The sequence below is a fragment of the Balaenoptera borealis genome, assembly GCF_965194805.1.
Source record: "Balaenoptera borealis genome assembly, chromosome: 3".
Lineage (NCBI taxonomy): Eukaryota > Metazoa > Chordata > Mammalia > Artiodactyla > Balaenopteridae > Balaenoptera > Balaenoptera borealis.
Window position 1 is genome coordinate 52,684,505 of NC_138866.1, and position 18,617 is coordinate 52,703,121.

The window sequence follows — 18,617 nt, forward strand, 5'->3', positions numbered from 1 at the left end:
TTCCCGCACAGAGGATGGCTGCCGACCAGCACTCACCAGCCTGAGAGGCTTGTCTGCTCACCCGCCGGGGTGGGTGGGGGCTGCAAGCTGAGGCTCTGGCTTCAGAGGTCAGATCCCAGGGAAAGGACTGGGGTTGGTTGCGTGAACACAGCCTGAAGGGGGCTAGTGCGCCACAGCTAGCCGGGAGGGAGTCCGGGAAAAAGTCTGGAAATGACTACGAGGCAAGAGACCATTGTTTCAGGGTGCACAAAGAGAGGGGATTCAGAGCACCACCTAAACCAGCTCCAAAGACAGGCATGAGCCGCGGCTATCAGCGCGGACACCAGAGACGGGCATGAAATGCTAAGGCTGCTGCTCCAGCCGCCAAGAAGCCTGTGTGCAAGCACCAGTCACTATCCACACCTCCCCTGACGGGAGCCTGTGCAGCCCGCCACTGCCAGGGTCCCGTGATCCAGGGACAACCTCCCCGGGAGAACACACGGCGCGCCTCAGGCTGGTGCAATGTCCCGCTGGCCTCTGCCGCCGCAGGTTCACTCCGAATTCCGTACCCCTCCCTCCCTGTGGCCTGAGTGAGCCAGAGCCCCCTAATCAGCTGCTACTTTAACCCCATCCTGTCTGAGCAAAGAACAGACGCCCTCAGGTGACCTACATGCAGAGGCAGGGCCAATCCAAAGCTGAACTCCAGGAGCTGTGCGAACAAAGAAGAGAAAGGGAAATCTCTCCCAGCAGCCTCAGGAACAGCGGATTAAATCTCCACAATCAACTTGATGTACCCTGCATCTGTGGAATACCTGAATAGACAACAAATCATCCCAAAATTGAGGCAGTAGACTTTGGGAGCAACTGTACACTTGGGGTTTGTTTTCTGAATCAATTTGTTCCTGGTTTATGTTTATCTTAGCTTAGTATTTAGAGTTTATTATCATTGGTAGATTTGTTTCTTGATTTGGTTGCCCTCTTCCTCTTTTTTTTTTTTTAAATATATATATATTTTTTTATCCTTTTTCTTTTTCTGTGAGTGTGTATGTGTATGCTTCTTTGTGTGATTTTGTCTATATAACTTTGCTTTTACCATTTGTCCTAGGGTTCTGTCTGTCCTTTTTCTTTTTAGTATACTTTTTAGCACTTGTTATCATTGGTGGAATTGCTTTTTGGTTTAGCTGCTCTCTTCTTTCTTTCTTTTTTCTTTTTTTAAATTACTTTTAAATTTTTTTATTTTTAATAATTAAAAAAATTTTCTTACTTTAATAACTTTATTTCTTTATATTTTATTTTTCTTTTTCTTTCTTTCTTTTTTCTCCCTTTTCAACGGAGCCATGTGGCAGATAGGGTCTTGGTGCTCTGGTGTGGTATCAGGCCTGTACCTCTGAGGTGGGAGAGCCGATTTCAGGACATTGGTCCATCAGAGACCTCCCAGCTCCATGTAATAACAAACGGTGAAAGCTCTCCCAGAGATCTCCATCTCAATGCTAAGACCCAGCTCCACTCAACAACCAGCAAGCTACAGTGCTGGACACCCTATGACAAACAACTAGCAAGACGGAAACACAACCCCACCCATTAGCAGACAGGCTGCCTAAAATCATAATAAGGTCACAGACACCCCAGAACACACCACCGGACAGAGTCCTCCCCACCACAAAGACAAGATCTAGCCTCATCCACCAGAACACAGGCACTAGTCCCCTCCACCAGGAAGCCTACACAACCCACTAAACCAACCTTAGCCACTGGGGGCAGACACCAAAAACAATGGGAACTACGAACCTGCAGCCTGCGAAAAGGAGATCCCAAACACAGTAAGTTAAGCAAAATGAGAAGACAGAGAAACACACAGCAGATGAAGGAGCAAGGCAAAAACCCACCAGACCTAACAAATGAAGAGGAAATAGGCAGTCTACCTGAAAAAGAATTCAGAATAATGATAATAAAAATGATCCAAAATCTTGGAAATAGAATGGAGAAAATAAAAGAAACATTTAACAAGGACCTAGAAGAACGAAAGAGCAAACAAACAATGATGAACAACACAATAAATGAAATTAAAAATTCTCTAGAAGGAATCAATACCAGAATAACTGAGGCAGAAGAACAGATAAGTGACCTGGAAGATAAAATAGTGGAAATAACTACTGCACAGCAAAATAAAGAAAAAAGAAAGAAAAGAATTGAAGACAGTCTTAGACACCTCTGGGACAACATTAAATGCACCAAAATTCGAATTACAGGGGTTCCAGAAGAAGAAGAGAAAAAGAAAGGGACTGAGAAAATATTTGAAGAGATTATAGTTGAAAACTTCCCTAACATGGGAAAGGAAATAATCAAACAAGTCCAGGAAGCACAGAGAGTCCCATACAGGATAAACCCAAGGAGAAACACGCCAAGACACATATTAATCAAAATATCAAAAATTAAATAAAAAGAAAAAATATTAAAAGCAGCAAGGGAAAAACAACAAATAACATACAAGGGAATCCCCACAAGTTTAACAGCCGATCTTTCAGCAGAAACTCTGCAAGCCAGCGGGAGTGCAAGACATATTTAAAGTGATGAAAGGGAAAAGCCTACAACCAAGATTACTCTACCCGGCAAGGATCTAATTCAGATTTGACGGAGAAATTAAAACCTTTACAGACAAGCAAAAGCTAAGAGAATTCAGCATCACCAAACCAGCTCTACAACAAATGATAAAGCAACTTCTCTAGGCAGCAAACACAAGAGAAGGAAAAGACCTGCAATAACAAACCCAAAACAATTAAGAAAATGGTAATAGGAACATACATATCGATAATTACCTTAAATATAAATGGATTAAATGCTCCCACCAAAAGACACAGACTGGCTGAATGGATACAAAAACAAGACCTGTATATATGCTGTCTACAAGAGATTCACTTCAGACCTAGGGACACAAACAGACTGAAAGGGAGGGGATGGAAAAAGATATTCCATGCAAATGGAATTCAAAGGAAAGCTGGAGTAGCAATTCTCATATCAGACAAAACAAACTTTAAACTAAAGACTATTACAAGAGACAAAGAAGGACACTACATAATGATCAAGGGATCAATCCAAGAAGAAGATAAAACTATTGTAAATATTTATGTACCCAATATAGGAGCACCTCAATACATAAGGCAAAAGCTAACAGCCATAAAAGGGGAAATCGACAGTAACACAATCATAGTAGGGGACTTTAACACCCCACTTTCACCAATGGACACATCATCCAAAATGAAAATAAATAAGGAAACACAAGCTTTAAACGATCCATTAAACAAGATAGACTTAATTGATATTTATAGGATTTTGATTCCATCCAATATCAACGGAATACACTTTCTTCTCAAGTGCTCATGGAACATTCTCCAGGATAGATCATATCTTGGGTCACAAATTAAGCCTTGCTAAATTTAAGAAAATTGAAATCGTATCAAGTATCTTTTCCGACCACAATGCTATGAGACTAGATATGAATTACAGGAAAAAATCTGTACAAAATACAAACACATGGAGGCTAAACAATACACTACTTAATAACCAAGAGATCACTGAAGAAATCAAAAAGGAAATGAAAAAATACCTAGAAACAAATGACAATGAAAACACGATGACCCAAAACCTATGGGATGCAGCAAAAGCAGTTCTAAGACAGAAGTTTATAGCAGTACAATCCTACCTCAAGAAACAAGAAACATCTCAAATAAACAACCTAACCTTACACCTAAAGCAATTAGAGAAAGAAGAACAAAAAACCCCAAAGTTAGCAGAAGGAAAGAATTCATAAAGATCAGATCAGAAATAAATGAAAAAGAAATGAAGGAAATGATAGCAAAGATCAATAAAACTAAAAGCTGGTTCTTCGAGAAGATAAACAAAATTGACAAACCATTAGCCAGACTCTTCGAGAAAAAATGGGAGAAGACTCAAATCAATAGAAGTAGAAACGAAAATGGAGAAGTAACAACTGACACTGCAGAAATACAAAGGATCATGAGAGATTACTACAAGCAACTATATGCCAATAAAATGGACAACCTGGAAGAAATGGACAAATTCTTAGAAAAGCACAACCTTCTGAGACTGAACCAGGAAGAAACAGAATATATAAACAGACCAAGCACAAGCACTGAAATTGAAACTGTGGTTAGAAATCTTCCAACAAACACAAGCCCAGGACCAGATGGCTTCACAGGCGAATTCTGTCAAACATTTAGAGAAGAGCTAACACCTATCCTTCTCAAACTCTTCCAAAAGATAGCAGAAGTAGGAACCCTCCCAAATTCATTCTACAAGGCCATCATCACCCTGATACCAAAACCAGACAAAGATGTCACAAACAAAGAAAACTACAGGCCAATATCACTGATGAACATAGAGGCAAAAATCCTCAACAAAATACCAGCAAACAGAATCCAACAGCACATTAAAAGATCATACACCATGATCAAGTGGAGTTTCTCCCAGGAATGCAAGGATTCTTCAATATATGCAAATCAATCAATGTGATACACCATAGTAACAAACTGAAGGAGAAAAACCATATGATCGTCTCAATAGATGCAAAAAAAGCTTTCAACAAAATTCAACACCCATTTATGATAAAAGCCCTCCAGAAAGTAGGCATAGAGGGAACACTGATGAAAGAAATTAAAGATGATACAAACAGTTGGAGAGATATACCATGTTTTTGGATTGGAAGGATCAACATTGTGAAAATGACTATACTACCCAAAGCAATCTACAGATTCAGTGCAATCCCTATCTAACTACCAATGGCATTTTTCACAGAACTAAAACAAAAAATTTCACAATTTGTATGGAAACACAAAAGACCCCAAATAGCCAAAGCAATCTTGAGAAAGAAACACAGAGCTGGAGGAATCAGGCTGCCAGACTTCAGACTATACTACAAAGCTACAGTAATCAAGACAGTATGGTGCTGGTACAAAAAGAGAAATATAAATCAATGGAACAGGATAGAAAACAGAGAGATAAACCCACGCACATACAGTCACCTTATTTTTGATAAAGGAGGCCAGAATATACAATGGAGAAAAGACAGCCTCTTCAAAGAGTGGTGCTGGGAAAACTGGACAGCTACATGTAAAAGAATGAAATTAGAACACTCCCTAACTCCATACACAAAAATAAACTCAAAATGGATTAAAGACCTAAATGTAAGGCCAGACACTATAAAACTCTTAGAGGAAAACAGCAAGATCCTTTTTGACCCACCTCCAAGAGAAATGGAAATAAAAACAAAAATAAACAAATGGGACCTAATGAAAGGTAAAAGCATTTGCACAGCAAAGGAAACCATAAACAAGATGAAAAGACAGCCCTCAGAATGGGAGAAAATATTTGCAAATGAAGCAACTGACAAAGGATTAATCTCCAAATTAACAAGCAGCTCATGCAGCTCAGTATCAAAAAAACAAACAACCCAGTCCAAAAATGGGCAGAAGACTCAAATAGACATTTCTCCAAAGAAGATATACAGATTGCCAACAAACACATGAAAGGATGCTCAACATCATTAGTCATTAGAGAAATGCAAATCAAAACTACAATGAGGTATCACCTCACACTGTCAGAATGGCCATTATCAAAAAATCTACAAACAATAAATGCTGGAGAGGGTGTGGAGAAAAGGGAACCCACTTGCATTGTTGGTAGGAATGGAAATTGATAGAGCCACTATGGAGAACAGTATGGAGGTTCCTTAAAAAACTAAAAATAGAACTACCATACAACCCAGCAATCCCACTACTGGACATATACCCTGAGAAAACCATAATTCAAAAAGAGTCATGTACCACTTTGTTCACTGCAGCTCCATTTACAATAGCCAGGACATGGAAGCAACCTAAGTGTCCATCGACAGATGAATGGATAAAGAAGATGTGGCACATATATACAATGGAATATTACTCAGCCATAAAAAGAAACGAAACTGAGTTATTTGTAGTGAGGTAGATGGACCTAGAGATTGTCATACAGAGTGAAGTAAGTCAGAAAGAGAAAAATAAATGCCTTATGCTAACATATACATATGGAGCCTAAAAAAGTGGTACTGAAGAACCTAGGGGCAGGACAGGAATAAAGACGCAGACATAGAGAATGGGCTTGAGGACACGGGGAGGGGGAAGGGTAAGCTGGGTCGAAGTGAGAGAGTGGCATGGACTTATATATACTAACAAATGTAAAACAGATAGCTAGTGGGAAGCAGCGGCATAGCACAGGGAGATAAGTTTGGTGCTTTGTGACCACCTAGAGTGGTGGGATAGGGAGGGTGGGAGGGAGAAGCAAGAGGGAGGAGATATAGGGATATATGTATATGTATAGCTGATTCACTTTGTTATAAAGTAGAAACTAACACACCATTGTAAAGCAATTATACTCCAAGAAGGATGTTAAAAAAAAATGCATGCAAATATAATCTACCTCATTCCATAAAGGCTATAAGGTGGCTTTCAAATAAAATGGTGAGAAAACAAAGCTTTACGATATGCTCTGCTCCTGAATGCCTTTAAATTGTCTTAGAACAACTTTAAAATAATATTTTATGCAATCTGAAAGACATAAGAAACAACTATCTTCCAGATTTAGTCAGAATTTTACAAACCCTCTTACTGTCCGGTAAAGTATTAAGAATTCTTATTTCTTTGAAATCAAGACTTTTACCAAAACCTGGCAGGCAGTCATGGACTTATTTTGCTCGTTTTCATTTATGTTGTTGCCCGCATCATATTTTTTTTATGCTGGTCACTAGCATTATTTGTGGCTAATCTATGCTTTGTTGTTTGTGAGCAGTGACTCATGAGATGCCTCATTCTAAAGATTATTTTGTCAGAAGTAGCAAGCTTTTATCTATGCCTAATTAGCTCCTGGATGTTGACCTCAAGTTATATCAGTAAATAAGCTGAAGCTACCTTTTACATAGTTCTATGGTACTAGCTCTTGAATATATGAATAGAACAATGAAATGGACAACCAGGAAGTAAATCTATCTATATATGGATCTATAACTAAGCATATGATAAAATGTATTTTGCCATTATTAAAAGAATGTGAAGAACATTAAATCTTACAGAAAAGGCTTAAGAAAAGAAAAATCAGGATACAAAAATGGCACATATAAACTTATTGCAAGAAAACATGCCCAAATCTTGCCTACATCTTTACATTTTTGTCATGCATATATACTAATTCTTCAATAAATATGTATTATATTTTTAAGCAGGAAAAACCGTGACTTTTTAAGCTTATTATATTTTAACTCTACTAGACACTATAAACTAGATTTCCAGTCTCCTCTATGTTTCAGTGCCCCACCATTTATACATGGTTTATTAGATGTGTGGGGGTGAGGAACAGAAATAACAGAGCTCCTGAGCCAACTACAAAGTTAGAACTTTGTTAGTTAGAACAAGACTGTCCTCACTTCTGACACAAACTGCAAGTTTGGGGAATTTCCCAAATCATCTTCTGATTTGATAGTTCACTATAAGAATTCACAGAACTCACCGAAGGCAATTATGCTCATGGTTACGGTTTGCTGCTGGGAAGGAGACAGACTAAAATCAGCCGAGGGAAGAAGCACATAGGGTAGAGTCCCATAGAAGTACCCAACGTGGAGTTTCCATTTTCCTCTCCTCATTGAGTCAGGATGCATTACTCTTCTAGCACTGATTTGTGACAGTAAGTATGGAGTTTTGCCAACTGGAAAAACTTGCCCAAGCCCCAGAGTTTTTATTGAGACTCCATTACGCAGCCATGATTGATTGACTGATTGCAAATATGGTTGAGTCTCTAGGTCAGCTGATACCTACATCACATTATTGGTCTTTCTGGTTCGGTCAGCCCTCACTCTAAATCACATTGTTAGGCTAGTGAATATGACCAAAGTCCTTAGGCAAAGAAAAGACACTAGAGATTACCTCCCCGAAGCTTTGGGCAAGGCCAAATTCTTTACTCAGGGATTAAGCAGGTCAATAATGTATTGGTTTACCATGTGTATCAAACAGCATGGTAACTTATCTCTCATCTAGTCCTCAATGTTTGCTGCCATAGGGAAAACCCAAAATGTGAATGGATTAAAATATTTGACAGGTGAGGCAAAGCTTTTTAAAAAGCCTTCCAAAGTCAGTACTTTATCAACTGGAATACTTATTTCATAATTAAAGAATGCTTACATCTAATTACTAAGGATGCTTGTTCACTTTCATAAAGAAAAAGTTCTGTTCAGTGGATGAAGAGGTCATCCATCACACATACAAGATTCATTTAACCTGAAATACTATTGGGCTCATGTTATGATATAAATGATTATGAAACCTTAATATTTAACTAAACATTTGCTTCATGCATGTCTGTAAACCTAGTAAACCACATAAAACTTCATACTATTGGCAAGCAACTTGGGCAGCAGGGGAAAAATAACATTGCCCTCAACATTTTGCCTTTTAAATAAATGAACAGGGACTTGGATCTAAAGGACATGCACTCAATATGTGGGAGGACAAGCTTCATACACAACACCCTGACCCCAGATCAGTGTTTCTGAAATTTTCAGACTGAACTAAGGCCTTTTAATGTAACAGAGCAGGACCCTGTGGGGCCTTCCCAGGACAGAACCCTCCCCCCATATCCTCTCTGCTTTAGCTCCTCTCTGAAGTACATAGATAGTAGTGTCTGATGCACATTTCCTGAGTTGTTTTACAGATGCTAAAACCCCCACCAAGTGAAAGACATTAACTACTTGATGACCATGAGCACATGGCCCCTAGGCCTACTGAAATCTAAGGATTGATAATGTTAACCCTTGTGACACCACCCTGTTACCTCACCAACAACCAATCAGAGAATTGTGTAAGAGCTGATCACAGTACCCTGGGACTCCCCTCCCTCACCTTGCCCTAAAAATGCTTTGCTAAAACCCATCAGGGAGTTTCGGATGTTTGAGCATTAGCAGTCCCAGACTCCTTGTATGGTGCCTTACATTAAACACTGAACTTTCCTTCACCACAGCCTGGTGTCAGTAGATGGGCTTTACTGTGCGCGGGCAAGCAGACCCAAGTTTTGCTTTGGTAGCATTAAAAGAGAAGGACTTTTAAATATATAAGTAGATTCTTTGTGTTGATTCAAGTCATCTTTAGTATAGCATTTTTATTATTATGCTTTACTATAACATCTTTATTATTTATTATAATTATAAATTACATCTGTTATAGCATTACTTATTTACAATTATAAAACTACACATTAATTACTTATCACATAAAACTGATTAATGGCTTATAAATTTTGTACAAGTATGAAACATGAACAAGTAAAAATTAACAAACTAAAATCAATCAAATTCTAATGAGCATATTTATGCACTACTTCTTCCTGATTTAATCCTCACCTATTTTTTTTTCCAATTTTCTGGAACAATGTAAAAAAAAAAATCACTCATTGGAGAACTCATCCTATACCACCAAAGCACAAAGGTTAAGTATATATACTCAGTTCCTAGATCCAAAATAAAAAAGATTCTGAAAAGGAGAAAAATCAAAATGTATAAAATATCAGTCAAAATATAAAATGCATTAGGCTCCTGGGACTAAACTGTTAAAATCATCTGACTATATTTCTATTCAGAAAATGTACATTTGTCAAATAGTTAAGAGGACCATTGTGAATCAGCTGCTTGAGAGACAGGCAGCGGGACCACCCCTTAGCCATGACAATAGACAAAATTGGCTAACTTTAAAGAAAAGGCCAGCCATAACCATCACTCTTTTACATTCACTACTCACCTCTAGGAAAATATAGTCAAGTTGCTCATCTAGACTCTCAAAAATATTTAGATTACAGCTCCCAGGGTGAAGTTACTAAAAAACACAGATGAAAATGACTGTTCATCATCAGTGGAGGCTTCACACTTCATTGAGAGCCCAAGTGGGAACATGATCTCTGAATCACAGTATACTGTCAAACATCAAGTGATGGAATGCTACTTAATGACTCTGTGATCAACAATGCAGGTGGTTCCAGCAGCAGGAGAGAGCATCCAGGGAGCACGTCAGTCAATATATTAGACTCAGTGCATATTTTTCTTTGAGAACAAAATCAGGTTTAGCTCTTCGTGAAATGTTTGAAATGCGATATCAAAGAAGGAAAGAAAGTGCTGCATTGAATTGATACACAGAACTGTTCTTTTCCAGGCTTTGCATGAAGGCAGAGGATACTGGGAATTTGATTGTATTTCTTATACCGTGCTAATTCTAAGTACTTAAAGGCTGCCTTGATGAATACATAATCAATCAGTACAGAATAGTGCAGACTTCTTACACAGGGGTTGTGGAACAGGAGTGTGAAACTACAGAGGAAAGTGCTTCACAGTCAAAGCTGAATCATCAACTCTAAACATGTTTACCTGACTGCTTTTTAAGGGCTCCAAAAAAATGATCTCTCCCTACCCATGCCAAAATGTATTATTCTAGGTTATGATTATTAGCTTTAGTCAAATTTGTTTTTTTTTAAATTTTTTCTTGGGTATACACAGCAAATGGTAAAGTGCTACAGCCAGCTAACACTGGCTCACAAGAGCTGATTGTGTACATCTCTCCCCATCTTCATGTTCATTAGTATCACACTAGTGGCTGAAATTGATGATGGAGTATCTACACCAGAGAAGTCAACAAACACTACAAATGGGGGGTCCCCCACCCCACTCCCCAAGGAGCAGGTTGTTAAACATTTACCAACACACTATTGCCCCTCAGTATTGTGTACTCATTCAAATATTGTGCTATGGGTCACACAATTGGTCGAAAACAGGGAACAAAACCAATGACCTGAAGAGACATAGTTCTTATTCTCCTAGATCTTACCAGTCTTATGTAGTTGCCATGCCCCTTTCTTACCTTATTCCTTACCTTCACTTTCATATGTCCTACTCATTCCTTAAGCCATCTCTATTTTATATGACACTAGTGTCTCCCTTTGCTAAACTTTTATTGCAGTTATCAAAGTAATACATTTTGTAAATAAGATCTAAATTTTTTCCCATGTATGATCTTCTTGACTGTATTTCATGTTACTTCAAAGCAGACAAGTTTTAAACTTTGTCGCAAGGTTTGCTTAGCATGAAGCACATTGTGGGTGGCAGGAGCTGGGAGATAGGGGAACACTCAAACTTTTGGAATTGATTGAGGGGAATGCTTTTCTTTTAACATTTAAATAGAATGGTGTGGCTCACACATTTTCCACAGGCTCCCCTCTAATATTTGTAGGACTAGGGAAAGGAGTATAAACAGAGAATCCCAGCCTGGCTCTCCCCTTCTCTTCCCACCCTCTGACTCTAGCCTACAACTGTGAGGGGCCCAATGCTTAAGTGTGGTAGGATGATCAACCCCCTCATTTTGCCTGGGACTGAGGGGTTTTGGGGGATGCAGGACTTCAATGCTAAAACTGGTCACAGGCAAACTGTGATAGGTCATCTTTTGGATTAAGGAAAGAGGATTATGCAAGCAGGTCCAGATAGCAACAAAACATCTGCTGGTCAGAGATTTCTAGGGTTTTGGAAACACAAAGCATGGCCTGGACAGGTGGTGGTGAGTGCGTGATAGCACACGAACTGTGGTTGGGTATCTTCCTTTTACCTCACACACTCATCTCTCCCAGAACTATGACATATTCTGGGCATGTAGTAGTAGAAAGAGATACAAACATGTTTTTAAAGTAAAACATATTAAAAGCATGTTCAGGTTACACTCATTTCTTTTCTTCAGTGTTGCAAAGCCTTCCTTTCTGACCTCCCTGCATCCATTTTTTGGCCCCTTCCAGTCTACTGACCATATTGTATATATCGAGTGATAAAACCTATGTAAATCTCTTTAGTGTGTTCCAATAAAAGAGCAGGACCACTAACTTGATAAAATGGCCCACTGTGATACGAAAGGCCCCCCCCCAATCCCACTGGACTCACATTATGCCATTCAACCCCTGTGCCACTCATAGGCACACTGGCCTTACTCTGGTTCCTTCCTTCAACGGTCCATCATCTTGCCTGCTTCAGGGCCTTTGCATATGCCAGGCCCCATGTGCCACTGTCACTATGTGAAAGCTCTTTCCTGATAAAGTTTTCCCTGTCCAATCCTCAGTCTAGATCAGGGTTTCATCCCAGGCTTTCAGACCTCATCTTGCTTTTCCTTTTTGCCACATTTTGTACTTTGTAATATGATGACGTGTTATTTGAATAACATATAACTTCTCCTCTAGACTTGTAAACTCAGCAAGGGCAGCATAATGTTACTTGTTGTTTTATCTCCATATACAGACTATAGAGTAAACAGGCACTATTTGAGGAAAACAGAAAGGGAGAAATGAAGGAAGGAAGGGGAATTAAGCAAGCTTCTACATAATGTGGTAAAGTTCACTACACAAGGAGTTTTAATATTTCTACTCTAATATGGGTATTTTATAAAACCTCACTCATTTTAAAAGCAGGAGTTATTTTGTCACAACTTATGTTTCCCTGTTAAAGAGAAAGCATTAGCAACAGAATATATTCACATTGGAAGGATTTTGTTCCATTATGTCATGGATTTGTGAAACAGCACCAAGGAATCAAAAAGCTAGAAAAATCCAAGGAGGGATTATATACTATTTGTAAATTCTCTTTCTCTCTTTCATTTCCCTCCTTCCTCACACTCTGATCCTGATCATAATATTTTCACAAAATCTAATATCAGAAGAAAAAAACTATTAAGCTCATTCTCAGTAATGTGCAAAAGATTAATAAAGTATAAATTGTTACTTTTTTTTTTTTCCCCACCTCGCGGCTAGTGGGATCTTAGCTCCCAGACCAGGGATAGAGGGCAGGCCCCGCAGTGAAAGTGCCAAGTCCTAACCACTAGACTGCCAGGGAATTCCCAATAGTTACTCTTTTATACAGTTCCCAGAAGCTGTAACATTTGAAAATGCAAATAGCCTAAAGTTAAAAAATTCAGTTGGTATGCCAATTATGTGGATGCCATTTTGACAATAAAATCATTCCATATGGCCGAATAAATAAAACAACCAAAGTTTCATGTTTCTAAAGCAACTATCAAGCAACATGCACAACAGATATCTTCTATCCCCGTCTCCCCTCTACTCTCATTTCTTCCTGAGCCTTACCAGCGAGCTCATGCCAAGAAACCACTTTAACCATGGAAGGTGACCACATACCCTTTGAGAAATAGCAACTGATCCACAAATGCTGACAGGAGATATGAGCTCCGGCAAATGGATTATTTAGACAAACCAGACACAAAGTACGACTAGCTGGAGAGACATTACTCATTCAAATTCTAGGAAAATACAACTTTTATAGTTAAGACAAACCTTAGGGCAGAAGTTCTATGCCCGAGAGGGAAAGCCGGAGAGAAACGACATCCTGCGCTGCTGCAGCAAGGTCCAATTCTCTACTTGGATGCCCGCAGGCCAATATACCCACCCGCCTTTCCATCCTGCGCATGTTCCAAATCCCCCAAACGCATGCGTAGAGTGTCACTGCATCTATGGTGGGGACATTGTGAAAGAGTGTCCTCAAGTCCTCTATGGTTCCCGCGCGGGAAGATGGGCAATGTATATAAGGCGCGTGCGCAGGCGTGGAAACAACCGCTTTTTTTCTCTTCGACGTGCGTTAGAGATACCTGGTGTCGCCATGGGACGCCGCCCCGCTCGTTGTTACCGGTATTGCAAGAATAAGCCGTATCCAAAGTCTCGCTTTTGCCGAGGTGTCCCTGATGCCAAGATCCGTATCTTTGACCTGGGTCGGAAGAAGGCAAAAGTGGATGAGTTCCCACTCTGTGGACACATGGTGTCTGATGAGTATGAGCAGCTCTCTTCTGAAGCCCTGGAGGCTGCCCGAATTTGCGCCAACAAGTACATGGTGAAAAGTTGTGGCAAAGATGGCTTTCACATCCGAGTGCGACTCCATCCATTACATGTTATCCGCATCAACAAGATGTTGTCCTGTGCTGGGGCTGACAGACTCCAGACAGGTATGCGAGGTGCCTTTGGAAAACCCCAGGGTACAGTGGCCAGAGTCCGCATTGGTCAAGTCATCATGTCCATCCGCACCAAGCTTCAGAACAAGGAACATGTGATTGAAGCCTTACACAGGGCCAAGTTCAAGTTCCCTGGGCGCCAGAAGATTCATATCTCCAAGAAATGGGGCTTTACCAAGTTTAATGCTGATGAATTTGAAGACAAAGTGGCTAAGAAGTGCCTCATCCCAGATGGTTGTGGAGTCAAATACATCCCCAGCCGTGGCCCTCTGGATAAGTGGCGAGCTCTGCACTCGTGAGGTCTTTGACCGCACTGGCAATTTTGACCATGCTGGTCTGACTTTTGTGAACCAATAAATTTTATTTATGGCAAAAAAAAAAAAAAAATTTCTTAATTTTTTTATACTTTAAAAATATCTAATTTTTAGAATATAGACTAATAGAGAAATAATTTTTGTGTTAAAATTACCAGAGTTTTAATGACAAATGATAATTTCATTTCAAGTGAGAGTGAAACAATTTGTATGCCATTTATAGAGAAAGCTGTTGCAATTCTAACCCACACTTTTAACTTAGAGAGTCTAGGGAAATATGTCAAAAGTTTTGTTTGTAGAGAAGTCATAAGTTATACAGCTGTCATTACCTTGAATAAAAAATAGCTAGAGAAAAATCTGAGATTTACAGAAAAAATTCTTATTTTTTATAGAAAATAAACAATTGGGATGAAAATAATGGTAGGCATTAGTCATTTCAATTACAATCTCTTTGAAACTAAAAAGTCTATTCTTAAACTTGTTGCTTATGTTTTCCTTATACATTTCTGCACATTGTTTTTAGAATTACCTGTCACCTCCAATTATCAGCCTTAGGACAATTCGGGATCACTGCAAAAGGTTTCCCCAGACAAGCCTTACATTATCTTACAATCAAGGAACGACAATCCAATCTTTTCTTCATCACAGAAAGGTCATAGGTTGACAACCAAGTTCATATTTCTTGATCTGAGTCCAAGTAGAACCAACAGAAAAGAGAAAATGAAACTAAATCTGCTGTCTGTCCTCTAAAAGGATCCTAGAGAGAGTTTGCAGTCATAGGTGTTTGCCCTACATTAGAGTTATGCTGATCATACAGGTGTTTTTCTGCTTTGTTTTATTTTAGAAATTACATAAGCTAAAGTTTCTGGGTCTCTTCTACATTCTAAAATTCTGGTTATTTAGTTGTTTAGTTATTTGTTATTTAGTCTTCTAAATCTCAATCCTGCAAACAGTGCCCTCAGTTTTCTTTAGCTACTCATTTTCAGAGTCAACATATTAAATGACAAAAGGAATACTAAATAAACAGTATTGAAACATATGCTTTTAAAATTATTTTCATTTATTTAAAAAAATTTCTATGTCAATCTTAAAATTTTGCATCTGACTTGATACTTCTTTCAGGCTCTTACTGTGTCTCCTACTTGTGTATTTTAAGCTAAATTGCTGTTTTAAGCAATAATATTTATTATATCTAAACAAGAAGGATAACAGGTACTAAATAATATATGAATGTATAGAAAGGGCTTTTCAATTTCAGTAGCACTTTCTTTGACATGTTTTACTTGATGCTCTAAAACTCTTGAAGTTTTCTAGGAAATTAAGTCCTATGCAGTTTGCAAATGAGGGTGTACTTGAGCCAGATCTTCTGACTCCTGTCCAATCCTGTTTACTTTTTACCGCACCATTTTTCAAAAAAAAAAAAAAAAACCCTCAACTTCAAAAAAATCAAAATGGCAAACAAAACAGTTCCTTGGTCATGTGTTAATACAACTGTGATGCAGCTTTGAAAATATTTTCCGTCTTCATTATTCATCCTTATCTTTGGTCTCAAACTTTTCAAACATCTTAACCTTCAAACTTGGAAATCTGTACTCACTCACTAAATACAGGCAGGCAGCCAAGCATAAGCCCATGAATGTCCTTGCCCTAAGAGATTGGTAACTATGATTGTTTATGCGTATAGATAGGTGGGTGAAAAGGAAAAGAAAGATTAAAAATTATTACATTAAACAACTAGTAGGAAGCTGTCATCAAGGTTTATTATTTGAGTTTTCCCTACAGTTTTCTATTATAAGCTATTATATATAAATTTTATTTCCTTTAATGTTAATAGAAGAACACTCTCACTTGTTTTTCTTAACAAAAGTCCTGCTAACATGTTCTTGAAGCCATGATTTTGTTTTTTCAGCATTTTCCTTTGTTCTGGTCATTCTAGTTGTTAAAAAATTGATAAGACAGTTGAACTGAAATATAATTAAATTATATATTGCAGAGCTCCTCATTATTTCTAAATTTCTATTCAAAATGGAAAACTTAATTTGGGAACATATGTATTCAGAATTTCATGCACTACTGCAATGAAACAGAACTATCTGCTCATTCAAAATAAAAATACAAGTACAGTTAACTAAATTCAAGCAAGTACTGCCAGATAAATCTCTTTGATTTAGTTGATGGAGTTCTTCAGGTTTTATGGAAAATACTGACTGAATCAGTTAGAAAATGGACCATGTACCATATATCAGCTTAGTTTTGAAAGGCACATTCCACCAATCATCATTGCATAATCCACCATTTCTCCCCCCCCCCCCAAAATATGGAATTATTTTAAGTGTATTTAGCCTGGAATCCTTAATTTTTATAAAAATATACACCAGCTCTGACGTGAATTGGTTGTCAGTAACACTGGGAGGCATTTTATTTCCACATTAGCAGCTTTGTACTGCCTGCCCTGACATAATTCAAGTAAGGCTTTCTGGTTCTTAGAGTGTCACTATTGACCTAAGGATTGAGATGAGAGATCATTTAGCCCCAGTCATCTCCTACCTTTATATTAATGACATAGGCTTTTTTTTAGCGTAATGACTTCATTGTTTTCCTAAGAATATCTACATATTCTTTTTTTTCAAGGTAAGTAATGTAAAAAGTAATGAGTAAAGTCAAAAGTATATTAAATTACACCATCAATAATAATTCAAAGTGAGATCATTATCATGCTCAACAGTGGATAATATGGGAAGATCTGATATCAGGATGGCTGGCTTTGAATCTGTTTCTTCACTTACACAGGTAAATTACTTAGTATAGACATTCCTTAATTTTCAACTATAAGATGGCATTAGGACACTATGAATATAAGGTTCTTTTTTGTATTAAATGAGATAATTCATTGAGAAAATGAATAGGATTGTGCTTTGCACATAGTAAGAACACAAAATTAGTGTTAACTTATAACAGTTAATTTGATGTTACTGTTACTACATTTGCACCTGCCTCCCTGCTTCTAATTATTGTTGCTTGTAGTATTAATTTTTTCAAGAGTTATAACCTTAATATTCTGTTTTGCAACCATAATTCCCTCCAGTTGTATAATTCGAGTTCTAGTTTTAATTGGATTCAATATTCTGATTCGAGTTTTTGTTTTTTTATGTTTAGTTTTATAAATTTCTATTTTCACATTTTTCTATTTTGTCATCTATTTTTGGAGCTCCTTTTGAAAAATGTAATTATGCTTTACCAATTATCCTCTACGTATGACTCACTCTGGAGATTTGTTTTATTTCCTACTTTTTCTTCCAAACTGGATATTTTATCTACCTTACCTACCTTTTTCATTCAATATTTGCTTCTTTTCTTCCCTTCTCCTCCTTTTTCTCAAAAGAATGATTATATAGCTGTCATGCCATTATTCTCATACTATGTATGTGTGATTTATACTGTTCTACCCAGACCTTCTATTTAATCTGAAAGATTGTTGGTGAAACTTCTCTAGTCACCCTTTCATAAAGTTTTTGGGTTTTTTTGTTCATTTAGTCTTCTCTTCGGGTGGCATTGTTTGAGGACTGGGTGTTGCTATCTATCTACTTTTCCATAGCCTCAGGATGAGAGGATAGGGATAGGAGAGAACTTGAAGGATTAAGTACAGCCTTTGATTGATGATTCCTCTTCTGAAATCCCATTAAATATCCTACATCACAGCCCACGCCTCTCTTTCGGGTGTGCAGTTTACTCCTCTATCTGTGATGTATTTCTTATCCCTCCCTTGCTTCTATTCAGTGCAGAACCCTAGAAAATGGCAGACCCAAATGCTGAGGATCTTTGGTGTTGTTTGGAGCTACACCTGTCAATGGATTTTCCTACAGTTTTCCTTTATGTAACTACTTATATGCTCAGTACATTTCTCTCCATATTAGGGCATTAGTGAGACAATTAAAAATTTCATGTTTTTTCAGGAATGCTTCTAAGAGTTTGGAGAGTTTTGGAGAGGTACATTTCATAAATCATCATTATATAATCCATTATTTCTCCCCACCCCTCAAAATATGGAATTACACTAATTATACTAACATTATTTAGTCAGAAAATTTTAATTAAAAAAAAACAGCTGTAGGAGAATACTGTTTTCATTTTATGTCTTCTTCTCTCCTAAATTTATGACATGCACATGACATGACCCTTTCCTTGGTGGCTTTTAGGTGTATTTCTTTTATTATATCATTCACTTCATTAGATACTGGGGAAGGAGATTCTTTGA

General features: G+C 37.9%; 1 protein-coding gene across 1 annotated transcript; it reads left to right on the top strand.

The window, feature by feature from the left end:
• Positions 1 to 6,334: 6,334 nt before the first annotated feature.
• Positions 6,335 to 17,560, top strand: RPL10L (ribosomal protein L10 like). Its single transcript, XM_082383828.1, has one exon. It carries the CDS (start codon positions 13,469 to 13,471, stop codon positions 14,345 to 14,347), a length of 879 nt encoding a protein of 292 aa, XP_082239954.1. The 5' UTR covers positions 6,335 to 13,468; the 3' UTR covers positions 14,348 to 17,560.
• Positions 17,561 to 18,617: the final 1,057 nt, after the last annotated feature.

Excerpts from the sequence above, each read along its gene's own strand:
- RPL10L (XM_082383828.1), top strand. The coding sequence starts at position 13,469 with ATGCCCGCAGGCCAATATACCCACCCGCCTTTCCATCCTGCGCATGTT.